The following is a 23974-nucleotide window of genomic DNA, read 5'->3' on the forward strand; positions in this document are numbered from 1 at the left end:
AGCAGCTCACTTTCAGTCAAGGGGTCACAAAGAGGGCAGATCCAGAGAAACCTATTTACAGAGACGAGGATTAATCCAAGGCAAGCACGGGAACAACAGAATCGCTATAGAGCCGGGCAATACTAACGAGAGTTACTCAATATTCCAGCGACAAGTAGCTCAGAGCCCCTGCCTTAAGAAGAGCCAGAGATCAAATTGCAAATCACCGGTGATCAGCTGCAGGCGCGTAGGCCAAGGGCGGGAGTCCAATCTGAGCTCCGCCCAGGCAGACAGACAAGAGAGAGAGAGCAAAAAAACAAGCATTTGTGGCCACACTGGGATGGCGTTCCATAGTAGGCCCAGGGAGGCACCATGACACCAAGCTCCCATGCACAAGGCGACCGCGAAAACGGCAGACAAATAAACGTCACCACATCGATGCTGTTCACAAGACGGAAAGAAATATGGAGCCCCAGAAGTGACAAAATGAATGAATTATTTATTTATTTTAAATTTTATTTAATTAATTACACATTAATTCAATCTATATTTAATTAATTAATAATTGACACAATTACTTATTTATTTCACATTTTAATCAATTGACATGTTTAATTAATGATTTAATGGTGTCTTTATTGAATTCATTCTTCGAGCCTGCGGCTGTAATTAAGTGTTAGACTTCATGGTTTGTATAAAAAAAAGGAAAAAAAAGAAAGAAAAAAAAGAAGAAGTTTTCATATAATTAGTTTAAATCCGCTTCATGAATGTAAAGGAACAAAACATATTTTGTAATATAGTTCGAAAAACAGAAGAAATAAAAAAAAAGCGTCACAGTTTCCTAATCATTAATGATAACCTCATCTACATGAATAAAATGAGCCAACTTAACTATTTATAAATCATCATCAGTGTTTTAGTCTCCTCGTGTCAGTGTGTGTGTTTCCAGTTACAGAGGTCGTTACAGGATCGCGCAGGTTTTAGGAAAATCTTCAGCTGCTGGTTGTAAAGGAACAGCTCCGCTGTATTTCTTTATGAATTCACTGAATTCTTCAGCTTTCCTTCTCGCTTCCTCTTCATATTTCCTCTTAATGTCTTCCATCTCTCTCTTGTACTTTACCTCTAATTCTTTTTTCTCTTTTCTGTATAGTTTTTTCCTCATTTTATATTTTCTCCTCTCCTGTTTATACTCTTCTTGAAGCTTTTTATGTCTCCTTTCCTCCTCTTGACGTCTCTGTTCATTTTCTTCCTGTCGTTTTTCCCACCACTCTTTTCTTTCCTTCTCCCAGGATTCACGTTTTTCTTCCATCTCTTTTCTAATCTGTTTCAGTTTCTGATCAGCTGCTGGCCTGTTCGTCGATGACCTGATTCGTTCCTCTAAAGCTTCCCGTTCTTGTTCCCATTTCTTTTGTTGATGTTTTTCCTCCTCTTTCTTTTTCCTCTCCTCTTCTTCTCTCATTTCATTTTCTTTCTTTCTCTGTGGATCATCTTTTTTAATCTTCCCCTTCTTGTCACGAAGTTGTTTTTCTGTCAGTTCTGTGTCATTTACAGTTTCTGTCTTTATTTCTTCTTCATGTTTTCTTTCAAGCTCCTGCATTTCTCTCTTCATCGCTTCTTCGTTCTCTTTCAGGATCGTCTCCTGTTGTTTCTGTATCGCTGCTTCAGCCTCCTGCAGCATCTCATTGGTGAAGCAGCTGCCTCCATTTTCTTTCACCATGGTGTCAATCTTTGTTATCAGCTCACTGATTTGTGTTTGGCTTTCTTTATCATAGTTATTGAACACATGGTATCTTCCTCCACAGTCTGAGATCAGCTTCTTAAAATAATCATCACATCCCTTTTCAATGTACTCTTCAATGGACTGCTCTTCATGTTCCAGTGTATCTCCTCCTGTGAAGAGAAAGATGGTGAACTTCTCAGAATCTTTTCCAAAGAATTTCTTGATCAGTTCGAGTGTCTCCTTCTCTTCTGGTGTGAAGAGAAGGATCCATGTAGATGCTAAAAATGACAGCCTCAACATCGCATTTAATCTGTTATTAGACTCAATTGGCTTCTCTCAAAATGTAAAAGAACCCACCCACCACTTTAATCACACTCTAGATCTTGTTTTAACATATGGCATAGAAACTGAACATTTAACAGTGTTTCCTGAAAACCCTCTGCTGTCTGATCATTTCCTGATAACATTTACATTTACAATAATTGATTACACAGCAGTGGAGAGTAGACTTTATCACAGTAGATGTCTTTCTGAAAGTGCTGTAACTAAGTTTAAGAATATAATCCACCCACTGTTATCATCTTCAATGCCCTGTACCAACATAGAGCAGAGCAGCTATCTGAACGCTACTCCAACAGAGGTCGATTATCTTGTTAATAATTTTACCTCCTCACTACGTACGACTCTGGATACTGTAGCTCCTGTGAAAACTAAGGCCTCAAATCCGAAGTACCTGACTCCGTGGTATAATTCTCAAACACGTAGCCTAAAGCAGATAACTCGTAAGCTGGAGAGGAAATGGCGTGTCACAAATTTAGAGGATCATCATTTAGCCTGGAGAAATAGTTTGCTGCTTTATAAGAAAGCCCTCCGCAAAGCCAGAACATCTTACTATTCGTCACTGATTGAAGAAAATAAGAACAACCCCAGGTTTCTCTTCAGCACTGTAGCCAGGCTGACAAAAAGTCAGAGCTCTACTGAGCCAACAATCCCTTTAACATTAACTAGTAATGACTTCATGAACTTCTTCACAAATAAAATTTTTATCATTAGAGAAAAAATTACCAATAATCATCCCACAGATGTAATATTATCTACAGCTACTTTTAGTACCATCAATGTTAAGTTAGACTCTTTTTCTCCAATTGATCTTTCTGAGTTAACTTCAATAATTAATTCCTCCAAACCATCAACGTGTCTTTTAGACCCCATTCCTACAAAACTGCTCAAAGAAGTCCTGCCATTAATTAATTCTTCGATCTTAAATATGATCAACCTATCTCTAATAATCGGCTATGTACCACAGGCCTTCAAGCTGGCTGTAGTTAAACCTTTACTTAAAAAGCATCTCTAGACCCAGCTGTCTTAGCTAATTATAGGCCAATCTCCAACCTTCCTTTCATATCAAACATCCTTGAAAGAGTAGTTGTCAAACAGCTAACAGATCATCTGCAGAGGAATGGCTTATTTGAAGCGTTTCAGTCAGGTTTCAGAGCTCATCACAGCACAGAAACAGCTTTAGTGAAGGTTACAAATGATCTTCTTATGGCCTCTGACAGTGGACTCATCTCTGTGCTTGTCCTGCTAGACCTTAGTGCTGCGTTTGATACTGTTGACCATAATATCCTATTAGAGCGATTAGAACATGCTGTAGGTATTACAGGTACTGCACTGCAGTGGTTTGTATCATATCTATCTAATAGACTCCAATTTGTACATGTAAATGGAGAGTCCTCTTCACCCACTAAGGTCAATTATGGTGTTCCACAGGGTTCAGTGCTAGGACCAATTCTGTTTACATTATACATGCTTCCCTTAGGCAGCATCATTAGAAGACATAGCATAAATTTTCACTGCTATGCAGATGACACGCAGCTCTATCTATCCATGAAGCCAGGTAACACACACCAATTAGTTAAACTGCAGGAATGTCTTAAAGACATAAAGACCTGGATGGCCGCTAACTTTCTGCTTCTTAATTCAGATCAAACTGAGGTTATTGTACTCGGCCCTGAAAATCTTAGAAATATGGTATCTAAGCAGATTCTTACTCTGGATGGCATTACCTCGGCCTCCAGTAACACTGTGAGGAACCTTGGAGTCATTTTTGACCAGGACATGTCCTTCAATGCACATATTAAACAAATATGTAAGACTGCTTTCTTCCATTTGCGCAACATCTCTAAAATTAGAAATATCCTGTCTCAGAGTGATGCTGAAAAACTAGTTCATGCATTTATTACTTCCAGGCTGGACTACTGTAATTCACTATTATCAGGAAGTCCTAAAAACTCGCTGAAAAGCCTTCAGCTAATCCAAAATGCTGCAGCAAGAGTACTGACAGGGACTAGAAAGAGAGAGCAGATTTCTCCTGTTTTGGCTTCCCTTCATTGGCTTCCTGTTAAATCCAGAATTGAATTCAAAATCCTGCTCCTCACATACAAGGTCTTAAATAATCAGGCCCCATCTTATCTTAATGACCTTGTAGTACCATATCACCCTATTAGAGCACTTCGCTCTTGCACTGCAGGCCTACTTGTTGTTCCTAGAGTATTTAAAAGTAGAATGGGAGGCAGAGCCTTCAGTTTTCAGGCCCCTCTTCTGTGGAACCAACTTCCAGTTTGGATTCGGGAGACAGACACTATCTCTACTTTCAAGATTAGGCTTCAAACTTTCCTTTTTGCTAAAGCATATAGTTAGGGCTGGACCAGGTGACCCTGAATCCTCCCTTAGTTATGCTGCAATAGACGTAGGCTGCCGGGGATTCCCATGATGCATTGAGTTTTTCCCTTCCAGTCACCTTTCTCACACACTATGTGCTAATAGACCTCTCTGCATCGAATCATATCTGTTATTAATCTCTGTCTCTCTTCCACAGCATGTCTTTCATCCTGTTTTCCTTCTTTCACCCCAACCGGTCGCAGCAGATGGCCCCGCCCCTCCCTGAGCCTGGTTCTGCCGGAGGTTTCTTCCTGTTAAAAGGGAGTTTTTCCTTCCCACTGTCGCCAAAGTGCTTGCTCATAGGGGGTCATATGATTGTTGGGTTTTTCTCTGTATTTATTATTGTGCTATCTACTGTACAATATAAAGCGCCTTGAGGCGACTTTTGTTGTGATTTGGCGCTATATAAATAAAATTGAATTGAATTGAATTGAAATCTGCCAATCTGCATCACCAACAGGAAGACATGTGGTCCTGGAGCCAGGAGGCTGATGCATTTCACCAACTCCTTATGAACTTCATCATGAGACAAAGTTGAGTCAAACAGTCCAGGAGTGTCGACCACAGCAACAGGACGACCGTCCACTTCAGCATATGCTTTCTGACAACGTTTGGTGAGTGACATCTGGATTGCTTTGGCTTCAAAGGCCTTTCTGCCCAGAATGACATTTCCTGTAGAGCTCTTTCCACTGCCCGTCTTCCCAATCAGCACAATCCTGAGGGGGTCTCTGCTCTGTTTATCCTCATCTACAAAATAAGAACAGCTGGATTTAAATGCTAGTTTTAAAGAAGAAAGAAAAAAGAGAACATTATAATATGAGTGAATCATTATATATGGCATAAACAGATATTTAGTCTAAGTGTACTTACAGGATTTAAGTTCAGCTTTTAGTGCTTTAGTCATCTTCCGCTCAGTTATAATTTGAGCTATTGTGGCATGTCCAAAAGTTTCTTTTGTATAGCAGCTTGGTTTATCTTTACGCAGTCTCATCCTTTCTGCAGTCTCCAACAGTTCTGGGATCTTGTCTTTGTCCGTCATGTTGAGAACAAAATACAGTCCCCCAAAGTTCTCACAGAGCTCCTGGATGTCCTTGTTTTCTTTTAGAAAGCTAAGAACAGCTGGATCAGTAAAATCTGACAGGACAGTGAACAGAATCATGGTGAAGTCATTGACTCGAGAGCTGAATGTGTTCTGGAAGGTCTTCAACTCTTCTTTGTCTTCATCAGTGAGGTGACCTGCAGGTAGGACCAGGATGAAGGCATGGACACCCTCGGGATCACAGAGGGAGATACACCTGAGTGATTCCTCCATCACTGCCTCCTGAGGTTCTCCATACAAGGCAGGCAGCTCCACCAGGGAAACCCAACGTCCACACACCTCTCCCTGATGTTTAACACACTCTGATGAGTTGGAGACTGAATGAAGCTCAGTCTGACCTAAAATGGCCTTGGCTGCTGACGTCTTCCCTGCTCCTCTCCTCCCACACAGAACCAGGTTTAAAGATGGTTCTCGTTTTTGCCGGGGAGGTTCACAGGATTCATTTCTCATCTTTTGAATCTTCTTCATTAATGATCTACAGTTACCTTCGTACATGTTGTAGCGTGTTCCTCCACATTCTCTAAGGAGTTCATTTACAGATTCACTATTTTCATCCCTGTTGGTTATGACGGCAATAAAGTCTTTAAAGGAATCTTCTCCAAACAAACTCAAGATGAACTTCAGAGTTTTCCTGTTCTCCTCAGTGAAATCAGAAGGTTTCACTAACAGCAGCAGAACGTTTGGTCCAGGAGGACAGAGACTCACACAGCTCTTCACTTCTCGTCTTATTTTCTCCTCAGACAGACCGAACATGTCGGGAGTTTTCACCACTCTTAATGATTTTCCTCTCCACTCTCCACAGGAGGCCACACATTGCATTTTTAGGGATTGTTTTTGGTATTGAAAACTTTCACAACCAGTAATGATGTTACCAAGTTTGGTCTTCTTGTGCTCACTTTTCCCCAACAACACAATCCTGAACACAGACACTGTGACAGAACAGAGAGAAAGAAAAGTAAAACACATGCATGAGAGGCTGACGTCATCTGTGTTTTCATACTTTGGTTAAAATGTGATTATTTAATTTAATTTGTGATATAAATTGTGTTCATATACAGCTGAATATAAAAATTGTATTTCCTCAATCTGGAAAAGTGGATATGGACGATGGTGTGGTGGATTTCTCAGAGAAAGTGGTGGCACAACATTTTTAAATTGAAAAGATTTAAATGTCTCCTAACAGCTGTTCCCCAGCAGAACAACCTTCAACTCAGGCTTAGAAACACAGCTAAACACATACTAAATTATATTCAGGCATTTTAGTTTCTTATAGTGTATCAACTAAATAGCACAACCTCCAGAATAACAGTTTGACTCACACTCTGGTGGAATGAAATCAATATCTGAGATGATAAAGACGGAGAAATGTAAACAGCATTAACTGACATATTTACATGTAATGTGAACATTGCTGGTCTTTAGGCACAGCTTGCTACTTTTCTTGATTTCTTCGTGCAATTATGAAAACAGAACAAAAACCCTTCATAGACAATGACACAGAATTAGGTATGCAGGGCAATTAAGCTATTGGATAATATTCATCAAACATGCAGTACACACTATCCAGTTCATATCAAGTTATGGTTTTTACTTTGTCGTTGGATATGAAGTCACAGAAACTGTTCTGTTGCTCCATCTCATCACAGTTTAGCCTTCTTCAAATCTCCTCACAGGCAACATCATCTGTTCAGTTCACATTGTCAATGTTGGAGTTTAAGATTCTTCCCAAAACCTGAGAATCTGTCTGATACAAGCCTTTAAACAAGCCATCAGTACTCCCATTACAGACTTATTCAGCTACAGTAGGACTCCTCTGTCCCCAAAGACACAGAGTTTCAGTGAGCTGGGTAAATCACAACCTCTACATATCCATCCATCCATAATAAATAAAAGAAAAAATAAACACAATTAAATTAAATAATAAAATGATAAAATTAAAAAAATAAAATAATATATAAAATAGAAAAAATAGAAATACAGAAAGTGATGCATCTTCCATTCTTCTCTACAAGTGTAGTTATTTCAAAAAATAAAAAATAAAATTGTAAAAATTACATATTTAGCAAAAATGTATAGGCCACACAAATATTCTCCATGCTAATTACATCAACAGTGCGAAGAGACAGCATTTGATTCAGAGTAATAGAATTTGCTCACCAGATGCTGCGGTTGCCATAGCGTCACTCAGCTGGAACCATCAGCGACACTACAGGCAGAACATAAAGAAGTCTCGTTTCCTTGAAATACCTCAAAGCTGCTCACTACTTGAAATTACTTCCACTTATTGCTTGAAATTACAGGCACAAGCACACATTTAGGTCACATAATATGTTATAATATCTATAGGCATTTATTTATAAATTGCACATACGCATGTATATGAATCTCATTTAGACTGTGGTTGTCCTGGCTAACAACGTCTAATCAGGTTTGCATGATGTCTTTAAATAACTGCAGATTTTTTTTTAATATCAAAAACTTGGAAAAATAAAATAAAATTCAATGTTATTCCTGATCTGTCCACTGGGTGTCTCACTATCCTATTTAGAGTATCAAGCTCATTGAAGCTACAGAAACACATGCTGGTGTGAAGGTCAAATGTATGGTGATGTTCATGGAAACCTTTTAAAAATATCTTCATAAAAAAGTGATTTATCTCAGAAATAAATGGGACAGCTGTGTGTTTGCTGTGTTCACAGAACGTTTCAGTGCTCAAATAATATAATATTAAGCAGCATTATGAGACTAATCATACAAGAACAACTGAGAACAGAGAAGATAAACGAGCTGTTGGTAGGTTTGTGGAAACAACAATCACTCTTTACTCATAGATGAGAGATTGGTGAAGCAGCAGTGAAAGCTGAAGACATGTTTGCTGAAGGTTGTAGAACTTGGGTGCTCCCACAAACCACAGGCTTTTGCAAATATCAGCCTGACATGAAACTTTGTGGCAGATGTGATTTTGGATCTTGCTGGAGATTTGGATCAATTACGCACAAAGTCATTTGTTGCATTTTCATGAGATTGATGAGCGCACAGATATTACAGATGATGTTCAAGTTGCCATATTAATTTGTGGTGTTGACGAGACACTGACCGTCACAGAGGAATTCATCAATTTGGTGCCGATGACATTTTTAACTCTCTTAACTGGAGAAGGTCGGGGTGGACTGGGCCCATGCTGTCAGCCTGGCTACTGATGGAGCACCTGCAACAGCTGGACCAAAGACAGGCTGTAAATGGAGGGACACCTTTTTGGATACTGCAAGTCCTTAAAATGGATCATGTAATGAGAGTCATTGTCCCAACTGCTAATATCGTCCACACCTGAGTTCTGAATCACTGTCAGTTTCACAGCCTTCTTCATTACAAAGGCATCATGTGTGGTCTGCTGTACCAAGCTAAAGTCACATGGTTAAGCCGCCCTGCTGTGTTTCACTGACCTACGAGAGGACACAAGACAGTTCATCGAACAAAAGTGATAACCACTGAATTACAGGAAGCAGAATGGCTGCAGGATCCTGTTTTTATGGGACCAACAAAATTTTGCAAGGCAGCAACAAAGTTGTTAGGTGGTATTAAAACAGCACACGTGCTTTCCAGTTGAAACCAAGTTTGTGGCAGACGCAGCTGTCAAGTGATGACTCTGCTCATTTAACCTGTCTAAGTAATGAATGCACCTCTGAAACTGATGTTAATGAGGCATGATTGGTGTGGCGGTTTCAGCAACACTTTCAGGTGTTTGATGAACTCAAAACAGAATCAAAGTTTTTCATTCACCATTCACAGTCAGTGCTTCTGATCTGACCACAGCGTCTAGCTTGAGGTAATTAATTTGCAGTGTGATTCAGATTTGAAGGATAAACATCTGTTGGTTTGGACACATTTTTTGAGTATCTCTTACCATGCTACCACAAACTGACAGGCCGTGTTGCAAATGTTTTTTACATTTTTTAACTAATTTCCTTTGTGAACGAGCAAAACAAAAATGAACTCCAGGCTCACACAGAAACACCTAAACGACATTCTGAAACTGCACAGGATTTGACTCCTAATACTAATAAAAAATGGTGCCAGGAGTACATTAGTGTGTACAAGAGTACGTATCCTACAGGAGTTTAAATTATTTTGACAAGTTATTAAGTTCATAAAGAAATAAACTTTTTCATTTTAAAAGTACTGTAAACTGTGAACATTTTGTAGAACTGTAGATCTACTGAGATCTATAAAGTGTGTGTAATGGCAGTAGAGTGAGTTGCATATTTTTCTAAACATATGCGGTTTGATATCTGGTTTGCAAAAGCGTAGTTAAATTTCTTTACACTAACACAAAAGTAAAATCTGGAGACACTGGATTTCCCATGTCCTTATGGTTTCAGTATTCTGGGCCCCTTGATCTCAAATTAGGTTCTATGTGGCTCAAAGTTAAAATGAGTTTGACTTTACTAAAAAATGATCTTGTAATATATTAGAAAATTTATTTTCTCCTGTAATTAGAGCATTTTATTTCCCTGATATTAAGGCAAGGCAAGGCAAGTTTATTTATATAGCACAATTCAACAACAAGGTGATTCAAAGTGCTTTACAGAGACATTAAAAACAAAAACAAATAAAAAGCATGATTTAAAATTGATTAAGACAAACAAACAAACAAACAAACAAAAACAGTATTTAAAATCAAAAATCAAAACAGTAGATAAAATCAGTAGTTAAAATGTAAGTTTTGAGATTTAAGCTTAAAAGTGTGGATTTGGTGCTTTATTCAAATGCAGCTGAGAACAGGTGAGTCTTCAACCTGGATTTAAATAAACTGAGTGTTTCAGCTGATCTGAGGCTTTCTGGGAGTTTGTTCCAGATATAAGGAGCATAAAAGCTGAATGCAGCTTCTCCGTGTCTGGTTCTGACTCTGGGAACTGATAAAAAACCGGATCCAGATGACCTGAGGGATCTGGAAGGTTCATACTGGGTCAGGAGGTCACTGATGTATTTTGGTCCTAAACCATTCAGAGCTTTATAGACCAGCATCAGAACTTTAAAGTCTATCCTCTGATGGACAGGCAGCCAGTGTAATGGCTATTTTTATGCTATTAATACTCTTTTTTAAAACATCTAGTTTATATTCTAAATGTTGACGTTACTTTGTGTCTTTTTCTTAAAGATTCCCTGATATTATTTGACATCCATATTAAAGGTGAGATACAGTTAAACCATTCAGTGTTTATCAGTTCATGTTGAGCTGTAGATGGGAAACAAATTCTGTCAATATCAATAATGTCATTGCTGGCCTTGCAAAGACACCAACACTCAAAAACGTTAAACAAAGAAAAGTGTAGAAGTCAGTTCCAGTTGTCCAAGCAGCGAGTCATTATTCCATAAAGCCAACCTTTAACCTGCAGTTCACTGTTTTTATTATGATACTGACGTATCATATAAAAACTTCGGTCATTGTCAATTATTTACTTATAATATAACCAGAGATCCATACTATCTATATTTAAAATCCTTTAATAATTTAAGTATGATACAAGGTGCATCAAAGGTGCTGTGGTAGAGGCCACATAGAATTTCATTTGTCATTTTAACACTAAGATGTAACCATACTCTGTGGGTGCATCAAAGCATCAGCAGCTACAAGTAAAAGAAACTGTGGTTACCTGTAATTTGTATCACTTGGTCCTGATAAAACTACATCTTTATAAAAACTTTAGACTTTGGAACAGTGAAATGTTTTATTGATCACATGAAACTGATTCATTTTGCTCAGTTTGAGAATTGTATCATTATATGAAGCATGAGATAAGTTCTTTTAAGTTTTTGTAGATATGCTAGAGCAGGGCTGTCAGACTCCAGTCCTCGAGGACCGCTATCCAGAAACTTTTACATTTGTCCCTGCTGCAGCACACCTGAATAACATTAGTAGGTCATTAGCAAGACTCTATATAACTTGACTGCATGCTGAGATGGTAACCCCTAACCCTACCTACTCAAGTAAATTTAAATAAATGACATTGTTTGGAAAAATGTACTTCTAAATGTACTTTTATTGCTGTTCTTTCACTCATGAGCTGCTGTAACATGAATTAAATGGCTGAATTGCCAACTCAGCATGCAGTCAAGTTCTATACAGTCTTGCTAATGAGCTACTAATGTTATTCAGGTGTGCTGCGGCAGGGACGCATGGAAAAGTTTCTGGACAGCGGCCCTGAAAGCCCTGCTCTAGAGGATTGAGAAGTTGGAGCTTTCAGAATAATATGACATAATCATAGTTTAAAAGTACTAATATGTAGCACAAGAATCATAATAAAACGTTCTCCTGTAAGCCTACAAACCTGTTTCTTTTAAGTTAAACTTTGTGGTTTTGTCCTTACAATTGAGCAAAAATTGTTGCTATATATTATGAAAATATTTGAAACACTAATGATAGTACAAACACAGAATTAGAATTATATAAGCACACAAAAACATCAGTAACTTAACAGTAAAGAAAGGATCATGACTGTCCTGTCAGTCTGAAACAGTCATTTTTCTTTCTATGCATTTTTGGTTGAGTCTGCTCACCTGACATTACCACGCCAGTTTACCTCCACCCTCAGAAAGGAATGTTCAGACTTCACAGAGATCACTGACTCACTGAGAACAGAGTTCATGCATTTAAAAGAAAGAAGGTGTGTCAGGAGAAAGTAAAGAACCTGATTGGACAAAATAACCCCACAACATGGACACCATTACTTCCCACAGGTATGTGTAAGTTGTAAACCTTAGATGACCTTTTTTTATTATGAAAACATGAGGAACAGTTTAGCCTCTGACCCTTAAATCAACACAAGAGCTGAAATATGAGAGACACACTAGCTAAATGAAATTTTGCCAAAAATAGAAAAATAAAGGATGTTGTCCAACTTCTGAGAAGTGTAGTCTTTTGCTTATTAATTAATTAATTAAGTGTTTATTTCAAGAATCAGCCAGTGGTCATTCAGAGTGGACATATTGGATGGCCTGTTCTTTAACACCAATCCTCTTCTTGGTTGAAAATGTGAACAATGGCATCCTCTAAAACTCCATCTATGTGCACTGTGAACGACCATCCAATGGCTAAAGGGGGTGGCTAAAGACACCAACTGTCTGCCACCTGCGATGCAGTTTTGAGATCCTTCCCTATGTCTAAACTCCCACTTACATCCTGTGTCAAATGACCTCAATAGGTCATATGATGGGGTGAGGGAAGGTCTCACAAGGATTTCAACCAAAACCTCTGCTGATAATGACCCGCACCTTTCTTCACACCTTGGCTCATGTGATGAGGCACATGATCTATTGTGGGTGTATGACCTTCTTAAGGGACAACTCACCCCGGTTCTGTTAGCCGTCAGGGCTGGGGGGGCTGGGAGGAGGTGCTGGCTGTCAGACTGGGGTCTGGGATGCGGGGCCTCCCTGCTACTGCAGATAAGGAGGCGGTCCGCTTGCCTCCACCCCAGAGAGAAGGGTTACACCTCCTGGGTCTAGGTGCGGCTTGCCCCTCTGGGGGCGGGGGTACCTGGACCTGGGATATAGAGTATGTTTGGGGAGTGTGATTGTCTGTGCAGTGTCTATTTGTGTCTGCCTACACATTGGGTAAGTGCAGAGTATTTGTTTGTGTATATGGGGGTGGGAATGCACATTTGAGTCTGCGGGCGCTTGTTCGTCTGTGTCTATATGTCAGGTCGGGTCTTAGACTCCACCTCTCTGGGATCATCTCAGGCTCTCCGAGGTATGGAGGCCTATCTCACCACACTCCCTGCCAGTGGCTGATGCCCTCAGACGTTGGTGTGTTGGTGGTTCTTGGTGTCTGGGGCTGGGCACTCATGTATGTACCGGCTCACTCATGGTGGCCGATTGGCGGGGCCTGGCGCCTGTGGCCCGGCTGGGCCCCTTCCGGGGTTGGGGTGCCCTCAGGCCTCTGGCCTCTGGGCCTGAAGCTCGGTCCTCTCTGGCGCAACTGGCTGCCTGCAGAGCCCGCGGGCACGCCACTGCAACCCCCTCTGGCTTCTGCTCCGTGGCTGCTGGTTGACCTCTCATTTGGGGCTCTACTCAGCTCTTCCCAGGAGGGTGGCACGGTTGCCCCCCTTTGGTGGTCCTCCTTGGGTCCTCGTACTCTGGGGCCTCTGGATGTCTGGGGCCTGGATCTCCTCCATACCTGCTTCATGCTCTGGGGGACGGGGCTTTGGCTCCCCACACTCCCTAGCAGATAGTTACATGGAGAAACCTTTTGAATACAAGCGTGCTGATCCACACAGGTGTACACACGGGTGTTCACAGACACAAACTACACCTTTCTTGGCTGCTACCTCAAAGCACATTGTGCGTTGTCTATCTTGCGTGCTGCACAATAATATTTAATATTTAGTATCTACTGCTAGCTAGTTTATTGTGATGGTGCTGTATTTATTATGTTGCTCTTTTTTGTTTGTTTGTTTTCTCTTCAGTTTTTTTTTCTCCATAAAGGTTGTCAGGTATTTATGTTTAAAAAGACATTCTTCAGGCTGAATAAAGACACTCAGACAGTTAGAATGTAATAACAGCGACGTGCACAGGTGAGGACTCTGGCGAGACTCACACTGAGTGCAAGCGATAGCTCTTTATTTATAGATTACATCGTGTATGCAAATACATCACATTTCCTCTTTTACAAGTTCCTCTTTTACATTTGCATAGTGACTGAAACCAGCCCACTGAAGGAACAATGGGCTGGGAGGTCAGTTCCTTAATCTTAATTATGCAAATTCTCATGACCATTGATCAACAACCACTGACCAAAACCTACTGATCAAAACCCCCTGTACCATTCACAGAGAGTTGAGGAATAGCTGCAATCACAGCATTGTAAGATGGTGACAGATGTACCCTTAGGCCCCCTCCTCGATTCAGAGATGGTCTTTCCCTTTTCATGTAAATGGCCTCCTTGACTCCGCGCTCAAACCAGCGTTCCTCCCTGTCCAGGATGTGTACATCCTCATCATTGAAAGAGTGTCCACTGGCCTGTAGGTGTAAATAGACTGCAGAGTCCTGGCCTGACGAGGTAGCTCTGCTGTGTTGTGCCATCCGCTTCGCCAGAGGTTGTTTGGTTTCCTCGATGTATAAATCCTGGCAATCCTCCTGGCACTTAACAGCGTACACTATGTTACTCTGTTTGTGTCGGGGGACCCGATCCTTGTGGACCAATTTTTGGCGCAGCGTGTTTTGGGGTTTAAAAGCCACAGAGACCCGGTGTTTAGAAAAGATGCGTCTCAGTTGCTCCAATACTCCTGACACATACGGTATCACTACAGGTTTTCTCTTAAGCAGCGATTGTCTTTATCTCAGCTGGAGCTTTCTTTAGGTGCCTTTCCAGCTTTGACAAAAGTCCAGCTGGGATAACCACATTTACTCAGGGCCTTCTTGATGTGCTGTCCTTCTGCCTCCCTGGCCGCTGTGTCAGTGGGGATGGTGTTCGCTCTGTGTTGTAGCGTCCTGATGACACCCAGTTTGTGCTCCAGTGGATGATGAGAGTCAAACCTTAGATACTGATCCGTATGTGTAGGTTTACGGTACCCGTCAGCTTGTAGATGTCCCCCATTACTGATGGAAATCTCACAGTCTAAGAAGGCTAACCTGCCACTTTTCATATCCTCCCTGGTGAATTTGATGTGTTGGTCCACCGAGTTAATGTGATCCGTGAATTGTGGTACGTCCTGAGATTTGATTTTCACCCAGGTGTCATCCACATATCTGAACCAATGGCTTGGTGGTGTTCCAGGGTAGGATAGCAAAGCCCTTTTCCACTTCTTCCATGTACAAATTAGCCACGATGGGTGAAACTGGGGAGCCCATGGCACACCCATGTTTCTGCCTGTAGAACTGACCCTTGTATGTGAAGTAGGTGGAATGAAGACACAGTTCAAACACACTTGATCGATGCTGAGAGCGGTGCTGTTGCTAAGGTTGGGGTCATCCTGTAATCTCTTACGGACTACCTCCAACGCTTCTGTGACTGGGATGCAAGTGAAGAGAGATGTAACGTCGTACGAGACCATGGTTTCATCTGCCTCCATAATGACATCTCTCACCTTCTCAACAAAATCCAAAGTCTTCTGGATGTGGTGTTCTGCCCACCAGCGGGTTGAGGATCGAAGCCAGAAACTTGGAGATGTTATAGGTGACAGAGTTGATCATGCAGACAATCGGTCTTAAAGGTGCACCCTGTTTATGTATTTTCGGTAAACCATACAGACTTGGTGTAGACTCCCCTGGGTACAGCCTGTGGTATGAGGTCCGGTCGATAGCCTTGTCTTGTTCTAACTGCTTCAGACAGTCTATCACCCTCTTCCTGTAGCCACTTCCTGGGTCTCGTTTCAGGGGCTCATAAGTATTTTCATCACTGAGTAGTGACAAAATTTTCTCATGATAGTCTTTCTGGTTTAGCAATACTGTGCACCTACCCTTGTCTGCCGGAAGGATGATAATGTTGTTGTCATTACTAAGTGATGTGAGTGCCTTCCTCTCCTCCATGGTGATGTTGGATGCTGGGGGCTTTGCATTGGGGATTTGCAGCCATTCCCCAACTCTCTGTGAATGGTATTCATGGCCATTGATCAGTGTTCTTTGATCAGTGGGTTTTGGTCAGTGGTTGTTGATCAATGGTCATGAGAATTTGCATAATTAAGATTAAGGAACTGACCTCACAGCCCATTGTTCCTTCAGTGGGCTGGTTTCAGTCATTATGCAAATGTACTGATTATAAGATTTGGGGAAACCTGCAGTCAGCTGAGACTGAAGAAGTCACTTGGATGAGTGACGAAACGTTTCTCCCCCAAAATGCTGCATCCAGATGAACAGAATCAACTTTTGGAGATTTACTTACATGGATGATTGAGCATGCATCAAGACCTAAAGAAGTTGTTAGGTTTAATGTATGTGTTGTAGGCTGCCATTTAAAAAGCTACAATGCTTCTGTTTTCTCTCTATGTAACCCACACATACGAGTACGTGCACGACCTCGATAAGGGGACCAGCAGCCTTGAGAAGAACAGATTCTACTCAATGAAGGAAGCCACCTGGTTGGGATGAGATACCGACAACATCCTGGGAGAGCTGCAGTCCCATCATATAACCACACATTGTATAACCATGCTTGCACAGCACAATCACACTTTGTAACCAGATATAGTAATTTCTCATAGGTAATACAGCCATAAGCTTTATGAATATTCATGTGTGTAACCAATAAAAACAACCTGCAGGGGGAAAGCAAGTTGAAGTGGGTTGGAAACAACTGCTTCCCCCTCGCAAGTGAAAACTTGAGCTCTGTGTGACCTCGTTTCTGAGTGAGTTTCTGTTTATGCAGCAGTATCAGGGGTAAAACTCTGACAGAAGTCCAGTTGTCTTCTTTCCAGGTTCATTAAAAATACATAGTTTACCTAGAAATTATCACTACTTTTTCCCCTCACAATGCCTACACTCTGCTGCTTGGTTACTTGCAGCAATCAATGACTGAAAGGATTTTTTAAAGCACTTTCCTGTTGTTTCTTTTTTTTTCTCTTTTTTTGCCTGTCCCGTTTGGCTCTTTTGCCATCAGAATTATTGTCCAAAGGCGAGGAAAGATGCCCAACGGATTTACTTTACCAAATGGACCATCCCAGCCTTGCCGTAATGGTCTATTTGATTCACCTTTAATTGTTTATTTTATTTTATTTTATTTTCACTTGCTGAATACGGGACAGACTTGACTGGGATAAAAGAAAAGGGAGAAAGAAAGAGGGAAAGAAAAACAGCGGGGAAGAGGGACGGGGATAAAGGGCAAAAAACAAGAACCAACAAAATAAGCAGACAAAAAAATACATCTATCAATCACCTGGATCACCTGTTGAGAAAGAAAAAAGAAAACAAGCAGAAGAAAAAAAAGAGCAACATAATAAACAACATCACAATGATATATGGGAATATGACAGTAAATACTAAATATTAAATATTATTGTCCAGCACGTAGGATCGACAGCGCACAGTGTGCTTTGAGGTAGGAGCCAAAAAGGGTGTAGTTTGTGTGTGATCACCCGTGTGTACACCTGTGAGCATGAGCTCACTTGTATTTAAAAGGTTCCTTCATGTAATGATCTGCTGGAGGGTGTGGGGGGGGCACAGCCCCGTCCTCCAGGGCATGAAGCAGGTATGGAGGAGATCTAGACTCCAGACATCCAGAGGCGCCCAGAACACAAGAGACCAAGGAAGACCAACAGAGGGGCAGCCGCTCCACTATCCCAGAAAGAGCTGAGGAGAGCCCCAGATGAGGGGTCACTCAGCAGCCGCGGAGCAGAAGCCAGGGGGGTTGCAGTGACGTGCCCGTGAGCTCCGCTGGCAGCCAGCTGTGCCTGAGTGACCGAGCCCTGGGCCGAGAGGCCGAGGGCACCACATAGGCACAGCTGGCAGCCAGCTGTGCCTGAGTGACCGAGCCCTGGGCCGAGAGGCCGAGGGCACCACATCCCCGAAGTGGCCCGAGCGAGCCCCAGGCTCCAGGCCCCGATAAGCAGCCACCAGGAGTGAGCCGGTGTGGCTCACTCCTGGGCGCCCACCCCCGGACACAAAGAACCACCAACGCACCGATGTCTGAGGGCGTCTGCCACTGGCAGGGGAAGTGGTGGGGGGAGATAGGCCTCCAAACCTTGGAGGGCCTGAGATGTCCCCAGAGAGGTGGCGTCTGATACCCGACCTGACATATAGACACAGACATACAGGCACACACAGATACAGACATCCATTCCCACCCTCATGCTCTCATATGCAATTACTCAGCACTCACCCAACGTGGAGACAGACATAAAGAGACACTGTACACACAATCACACTCCCCAAGCGTACTCTAAGAACCGGGTGGAGTTACCCTTTTCCTTGGGGTGGAGAGAAGCAGACTGCCCCGGCTCGGCAGCAGCAGGGAGGCCCCACATTCCAGACCCCAGTCGGACGGCCAACTCCTTCTCCCAGCACCCCCGCTCCAACAGGCTGCAGAGAACGGGGGTGTGTGAAGACTCCAAACTAGGGATGGGTATTGTTTAGGTTTTATCCGATACTAGTGCCAAATCGGTACTTTTGAAACGGTGCCGGTGCTTAAACGGTGCTGATAGTCACATGGCTACCGGCTACCGGCGAAAATAACGGAGGAAATCTGGACGGTAAGCCAATTTCTGTCTTAGCGCATTTGCGCCGCTGTGTGTTCTTTTGCGGCTCATTCAGTGAATTTTGGTCAGAGTGTGGTGAAACTTGGTGTTTGGAATTGGTGATAGCTCTGGAAGATAACCAGCTGTTCTTTAGCCGGTTACATGAAGTCTGGAAAATTTCTGGTTCGCCTTGTTTGTTTAGCGGACTTGTGCGGATTTACATAACTGCTCGTTTAATCATGGCTTGTTTTCATTGAGTTTGGTGGTTGTAGAAATGGTTTATATGACATTTTAGCTGAGATTCAGAGGTTTCTGTGGATACCACACATGTCTGGACTTATATTTCTCACCCCGTGTTATAACCGATTAAACGTGATCTCCTCCTTTTTGCTTGCGGTACCGGGGGCGTGGGGCTTAAAGCACTTGTTGCAGGCTGCTGAGTTTGCATCTTTTGCTGTGAAGTACAGCCAGACTTTTGACCGCTTCGCCTTGGGCATTTTTAATCTGTAGCTCTGCTCTAAAAGAACGTACGTACCTGGGCCCGCCTACTATCCTTGTAAAGGTAAAATGATTGGCTAGAATCCAAAGTGTATGACATCTCAAGAAAAAAAAAGCACCAAAATGCCATCATGCCACCGGATACCGGTACCCATCCCTACTCCAAACCTCCCTCCACCCGCTCATATGTAGTGTTGATGCATGTGTGTTCTAAGGTGCATTTAAAACCCAGGAGGGCATGGAGCTTCCTGCCAGAGAGCAGCAGGTAAGCGCATAGCCCCTCCTGATAGCCCTCAATGTCTACATGTATTTAAAATTGAGAGGTGGGCAACGACGCCAGCGGTGAGGTTGTACACCCTGATGGTCTTTTGGATACCGTGTAGCGTGCCCACCCCCAAGATCATATATGTATGTGTAATGAGAGTGTGAGTAATGTGAATGTCTAAGTTGTGGGACAAAATTGAGGCACAGGCAGCCAGGAAGGGACGGGGGACGGGGGGGGATGTCTCCCTTTGCACCCTGGTGACACACCCTTACCCCAAGGCCCTGCATGTGTGGGTGATAGTGGTGGAGCGGGAAGAGGGAGGCAGCTGGAGATGGGGAGGGAAGGAAGGGAGGGTCAAGTGACCCCTCCCTGGGGCCAGCTCCCCCGCTGACCCCAGTAGTCACCCCCATACTCTGCAACCCGCCAGGGAAAGGGGGGCCCAGGCCCATCTGGACCGGGGCCTAGTTCAGCAACGCCGCCCGGCCCCACAGAGCCCGGGACAGCCCACCCGACCCCACCACAGAGGAAACTGCACCCATCCCGTCATCCACTCATCTTCCAGACTACACAAGACAATAGACGCCCAGGCTGAGATCTTTCTCCACCTCTCCTATATCTCCTCCTCCTGCAGAGAGAGTTCCTGAAGAGAGGAAAGCTCCTGCAAGATGTAACAGCCTCCCCCACCAGTTGAAGAGCCCCCCAGGTGGCTCGATGCACTGGCGGCACCCTGCGCCAGGGCTGGGTCCCCATACACCCACCAGAACCCCGGCGACACACCAACCAGGACCCAAGCCCCCAAGGCTCAGCCAGGGCCCCAGCCCAGAGACGGAGCACCCCCAGAACCTCACGCCCAAGCTACCAGGTCAGTAACCCACGTCCGTCAGCACAGACCCTCCCCTAGCCCCGCTGCACGCAGCCACGAGGAAACCGTCACCTAAGAGCCAACAGAGCCCTTAATTGGCAATGACCGCTACCCCGGGTTGAGCCCTCCAAGGAAGATGCTCCTGGGGAATCCCCCGGCACCCTAAGCCTGTCCCTACCCCCACACCAATCACAACAGTGAAGGCGGGACCAAACTATGACCCCCCACCCCCACTCGGTGATGGAGCTGATCAAAGGAGTCCAGAGCAATTGATCTGGACTGATGTGGTGGCAGAGGCTGTATCAAGACTAATGTAATCTAATAGATAATTTCTATATTGGTTAGAATTAAGATTATTTTTATTTTTCCAGTTCATGAGGACTGTTTTCTTGGCTATGCATAGGGCAGTGAAAACCATATGGGCTATATTCTTTTCTGTAGTGACATTATCTAAGCTGCCCAACAAACACACTAAAGGGGAAGTTGGGATGTTACATTTCAGACACTTTGATAAGTCTTCACATATCTCGCGCCAAAACTTCTGAACTGGTGGACAGAACCAAAGAGCGTGGATATAATTGTCCGGTGAATTGGTTTGGCAGTGTGAGCAGTTGTTGGTAGACGTAAATCCCATCTTGAACATCCGATGACCTGTATAGTGCACTCTATGTAGTATTTTGTATTGAATTAATTGAAGACTGGGATTTCTAATTAGATGAAAGGTTTTTAAGCAAATCTGAGACCAGAAGTTTTGGTCTAAGTTAACTGATAAATCCGCTTCCCATTTTGCAATAGGAAGTGATATTGATTCATCTGTTTTAGAAAGCATTCTGTATATTTTGGAGAGTAATTTGGGGGTTTTAAGAGTAAGAAATTGAACCACACTTGGTGGTGTTTGTAGTTCAACTTGACCCGGTTTAAATTTCTTTTTTACTATGGATTTAATTTGTTGATATTCTAAAACTCTTTTCTTGTTGATCCCATATTGTGTAACTAGTCTGTCAAATGGAATAAATTCTGTTCCTTCTAATATATGTTCTAAATATTTGATTCCTTTACCGCTCCAATCTGAAAAGTTTATCATATTATTGTTTTGTAATATGTCAGGGTTGTTCCAGATAGGTGTACGTTTGCATGGGATTAATGAAGACTCTGTCAACTTCAGAAACTCCCACCATGCTGTCAGAGAAGAGCTGATGTTGACGCTTTTGAAGCATTCATGTCGTTTGATGTTTGAGCTGATAAATGGTAGATCTGAAATCTCTAGATTACTGCAAAGTGCCTGTTCTACATCTAGCCAAGGTTCGTCTAAGAAGGTGTGTTTTAGCCATCCTGAGATAAACTGAAGCCTGTTGGCTAAGAACTAGTGCTGAAAGTCAGGTAGTTCTAATCCTCCTTTATCCTTGGTCTTTTGTAGTGTTTTTAAGCTTATACGTGGGGGTTTGTCTTTCCAAAGGAATTTGGACATATATGAATCTAGAGATCTGAACCAATCTTGTGGCGGTTTAGTTGGGATCATTGAGAATAAATAATTTATTTTTGGTAAGACCATCATTTTTATAGCGGCAACCATTCCCATGAGTGATATGGGTAGACATTTCCACCTAGCCAGATCACCTTCTACTTTCTTTAAAAGTGGGATATGGTTTAATTTAGTTAGATCTGCAAGCTTGGGAGAAACATTAATACCTAAATATTTTATATTTCCCGATTGCAGTGGTGTAGAAGAAGAATTATAGAAGGGGCAATTAATCGGAAGGACTGTAGATTTTGACCAATTAATTGAGTAATCTGATATTCTTACAAAAGAGTTTATCAGTTCAATCACCCCAGAGATATTGGTTTGTGAGTTTTGGAGAAAAAGTAGCAAATCATCCGCATAAAGGCTGATTTTATGTTCCACATTCTTGCATTTTATGCTCTTAATTACTGAATTCTGTCTAATTGCTGCTGCTAGTGGTTTAATAAAAATTGCAAATGTAACCCAGGTCATTGTTTGAGTATGGGATTTCTGATTATTTGGTAGTCTCTGAACGCACCACTGTGCCGTGCGCATAGCCACTCCCTAGTCCAGCTACCGAGTTTTTCTTCCATTCGTCTGGTGAGGCACATGCTGGTTCAGTGGGTGGAAGACGTGAGGCCATTACATGCTGTCATTTGTTCGGATTCCAGTTCATCATTGGTCAGTCTACAGCATAGTCACTCAGACAGTAGAGCAGATGTTTTGGTGGACATTCAGCAGTCACTTTTCCGGATACACATGATGGGACTTGCAGTTGTGTTTTTATGGGTTCCGGCGCACTGTGGGGTATGGGCAAATGAAAAGGCAGATAGAGTTGCGAAGGAGGCCGTAAAACATGGGGTGGTTGACATGGCTGTTAGTGTTGGCCAAGCAGAGATAAGGAGTATGGCCAGGCAAGATATGAGAGCAAGATGGCAAAAGCAGTGGGAGGAGGAAAGGAAGAGACGCTGGTTGTATAAAATTCAAAGGAGGGTGGGAGGAATGAGAAATGCAGGACGGACTAGGAGGGAGGAGGTGATCATATCCAGACTGAGATTTGGACATACTGGCTTGAATAATACATTATTCATGATAGGGAAACATAGTACTGGGAAATGTGATTACTGTGGAAACTATAGAACATGTCATATTGCAGTGTCAGAGGTATCAGGTTGAAAGGAGACAATTGATTCAAAATCTCAGTAACCTAAAAATCAAACTGGATCTTGTTGATTTGTTGCGACAGGAATCGGGAAGTAAGAGTTGTCAGGCCTTATTTCAGTTTTTAAAAGAAGGGAAACTGTTTGAAAGGGTTTGAGGGTTTTGGTTTTTTTTTGGTTTTTTTTTTGAGCGTTGTTCCAGACCATACTCCATACCAGTTGGTGGCGGTAATGCACCTTTCAGTTGTTTGCCAACTGCCAATACAAATGTAAGAAAGAAGAAGAAGAAGAAGGCACATGCTGCTCTCGTGCCCTCTGCAAGCTGGAAATTCGGGTACAGTAGATATTGAGTTGCTGTAAATAGTTTTAAAAACCTTTATACTTGAAGCTAATGTTTTAATATGTTGTTAGAAAAAGGAGTCTTGTAGCGGTTACGAACGTGAAGCTGAGCTGAATCCGACAGCCATTCACCATTACGTGAACCCCTCTGGTGAGTTAGCTTGCAGCTCATGTTCACATTAGATGTTTTGTGCCTTATTATGCTGCAGCGAGGTATCAAATCTACCACTGTCATGTTTGTTAAGAAAGAGGCTAAATATTGTATAATGTGTGTTATTAGCTGACTGTTAGCAAGCTAGCCATTAAGCGAGCCTGGCTAATGTCCTAAAATGGCCGCCGACACGAGGTCAGTTACAGAGTTATTATGTTATGCCTAAGGGAACAGCATTAATAAGCACTGTTAACAGCATTTATGTACTGTTATATTTTTATTTTGACAAACCTGTATTATTACAGCGGTAAGACTGTTAAATAAGCCATTAGTGACTTGGACACTGAGTCAGTGGTACTGAGACTTGTGAACATTTTTGGTTAATTCTTCTGCACCCTTGTGTGTAGGCTGGTTTGTTTGCCCTTTTGATACCCTGGATCCTGCTGGATGAACTGCCTCGGGGAAGTCTTCATCTGATGTCTCAGCTGGTAGATGGTCTTTGCTGAGGACGGATGC

General features: G+C 42.5%; 1 protein-coding gene across 4 annotated transcripts; it reads right to left on the reverse strand.

Annotated features, from left to right (window-relative positions):
* Positions 1 to 564: 564 nt before the first annotated feature.
* Positions 565 to 23096, reverse strand: LOC109194522 (GTPase IMAP family member 8-like). Of its 4 annotated transcripts, XM_025897201.1 has the most exons (8): positions 22347 to 23096; positions 12078 to 12149; positions 8847 to 8962; positions 8617 to 8736; positions 7677 to 7725; positions 5291 to 6448; positions 4857 to 5167; positions 565 to 1957 (listed from the first exon to the last, which is right to left on the reverse strand). In XM_025897201.1, exons 5-8 carry the CDS (start codon positions 7693 to 7695, stop codon positions 941 to 943), a joined length of 2505 nt encoding a protein of 834 aa, XP_025752986.1. In that variant the 5' UTR covers positions 7696 to 7725; positions 8617 to 8736; positions 8847 to 8962; positions 12078 to 12149; positions 22347 to 23096; the 3' UTR covers positions 565 to 940. The 4 variants fall into 4 exon arrangements, with proteins under 4 accessions (XP_025752986.1, XP_025752985.1, XP_019220974.2 ...); XM_025897200.1 differs by lacking the exon at positions 22347 to 23096 and having other exon boundaries at positions 12078 to 13163; XM_019365429.2 differs by lacking the exons at positions 8847 to 8962; positions 22347 to 23096 and having other exon boundaries at positions 12078 to 13163.
* Between the last annotated feature and the right edge of the window lie 878 nt (positions 23097 to 23974).

This window comes from Oreochromis niloticus, linkage group LG12, assembly GCF_001858045.2.
Source record: "Oreochromis niloticus isolate F11D_XX linkage group LG12, O_niloticus_UMD_NMBU, whole genome shotgun sequence".
Classification (NCBI taxonomy): domain Eukaryota; kingdom Metazoa; phylum Chordata; class Actinopteri; order Cichliformes; family Cichlidae; genus Oreochromis; species Oreochromis niloticus.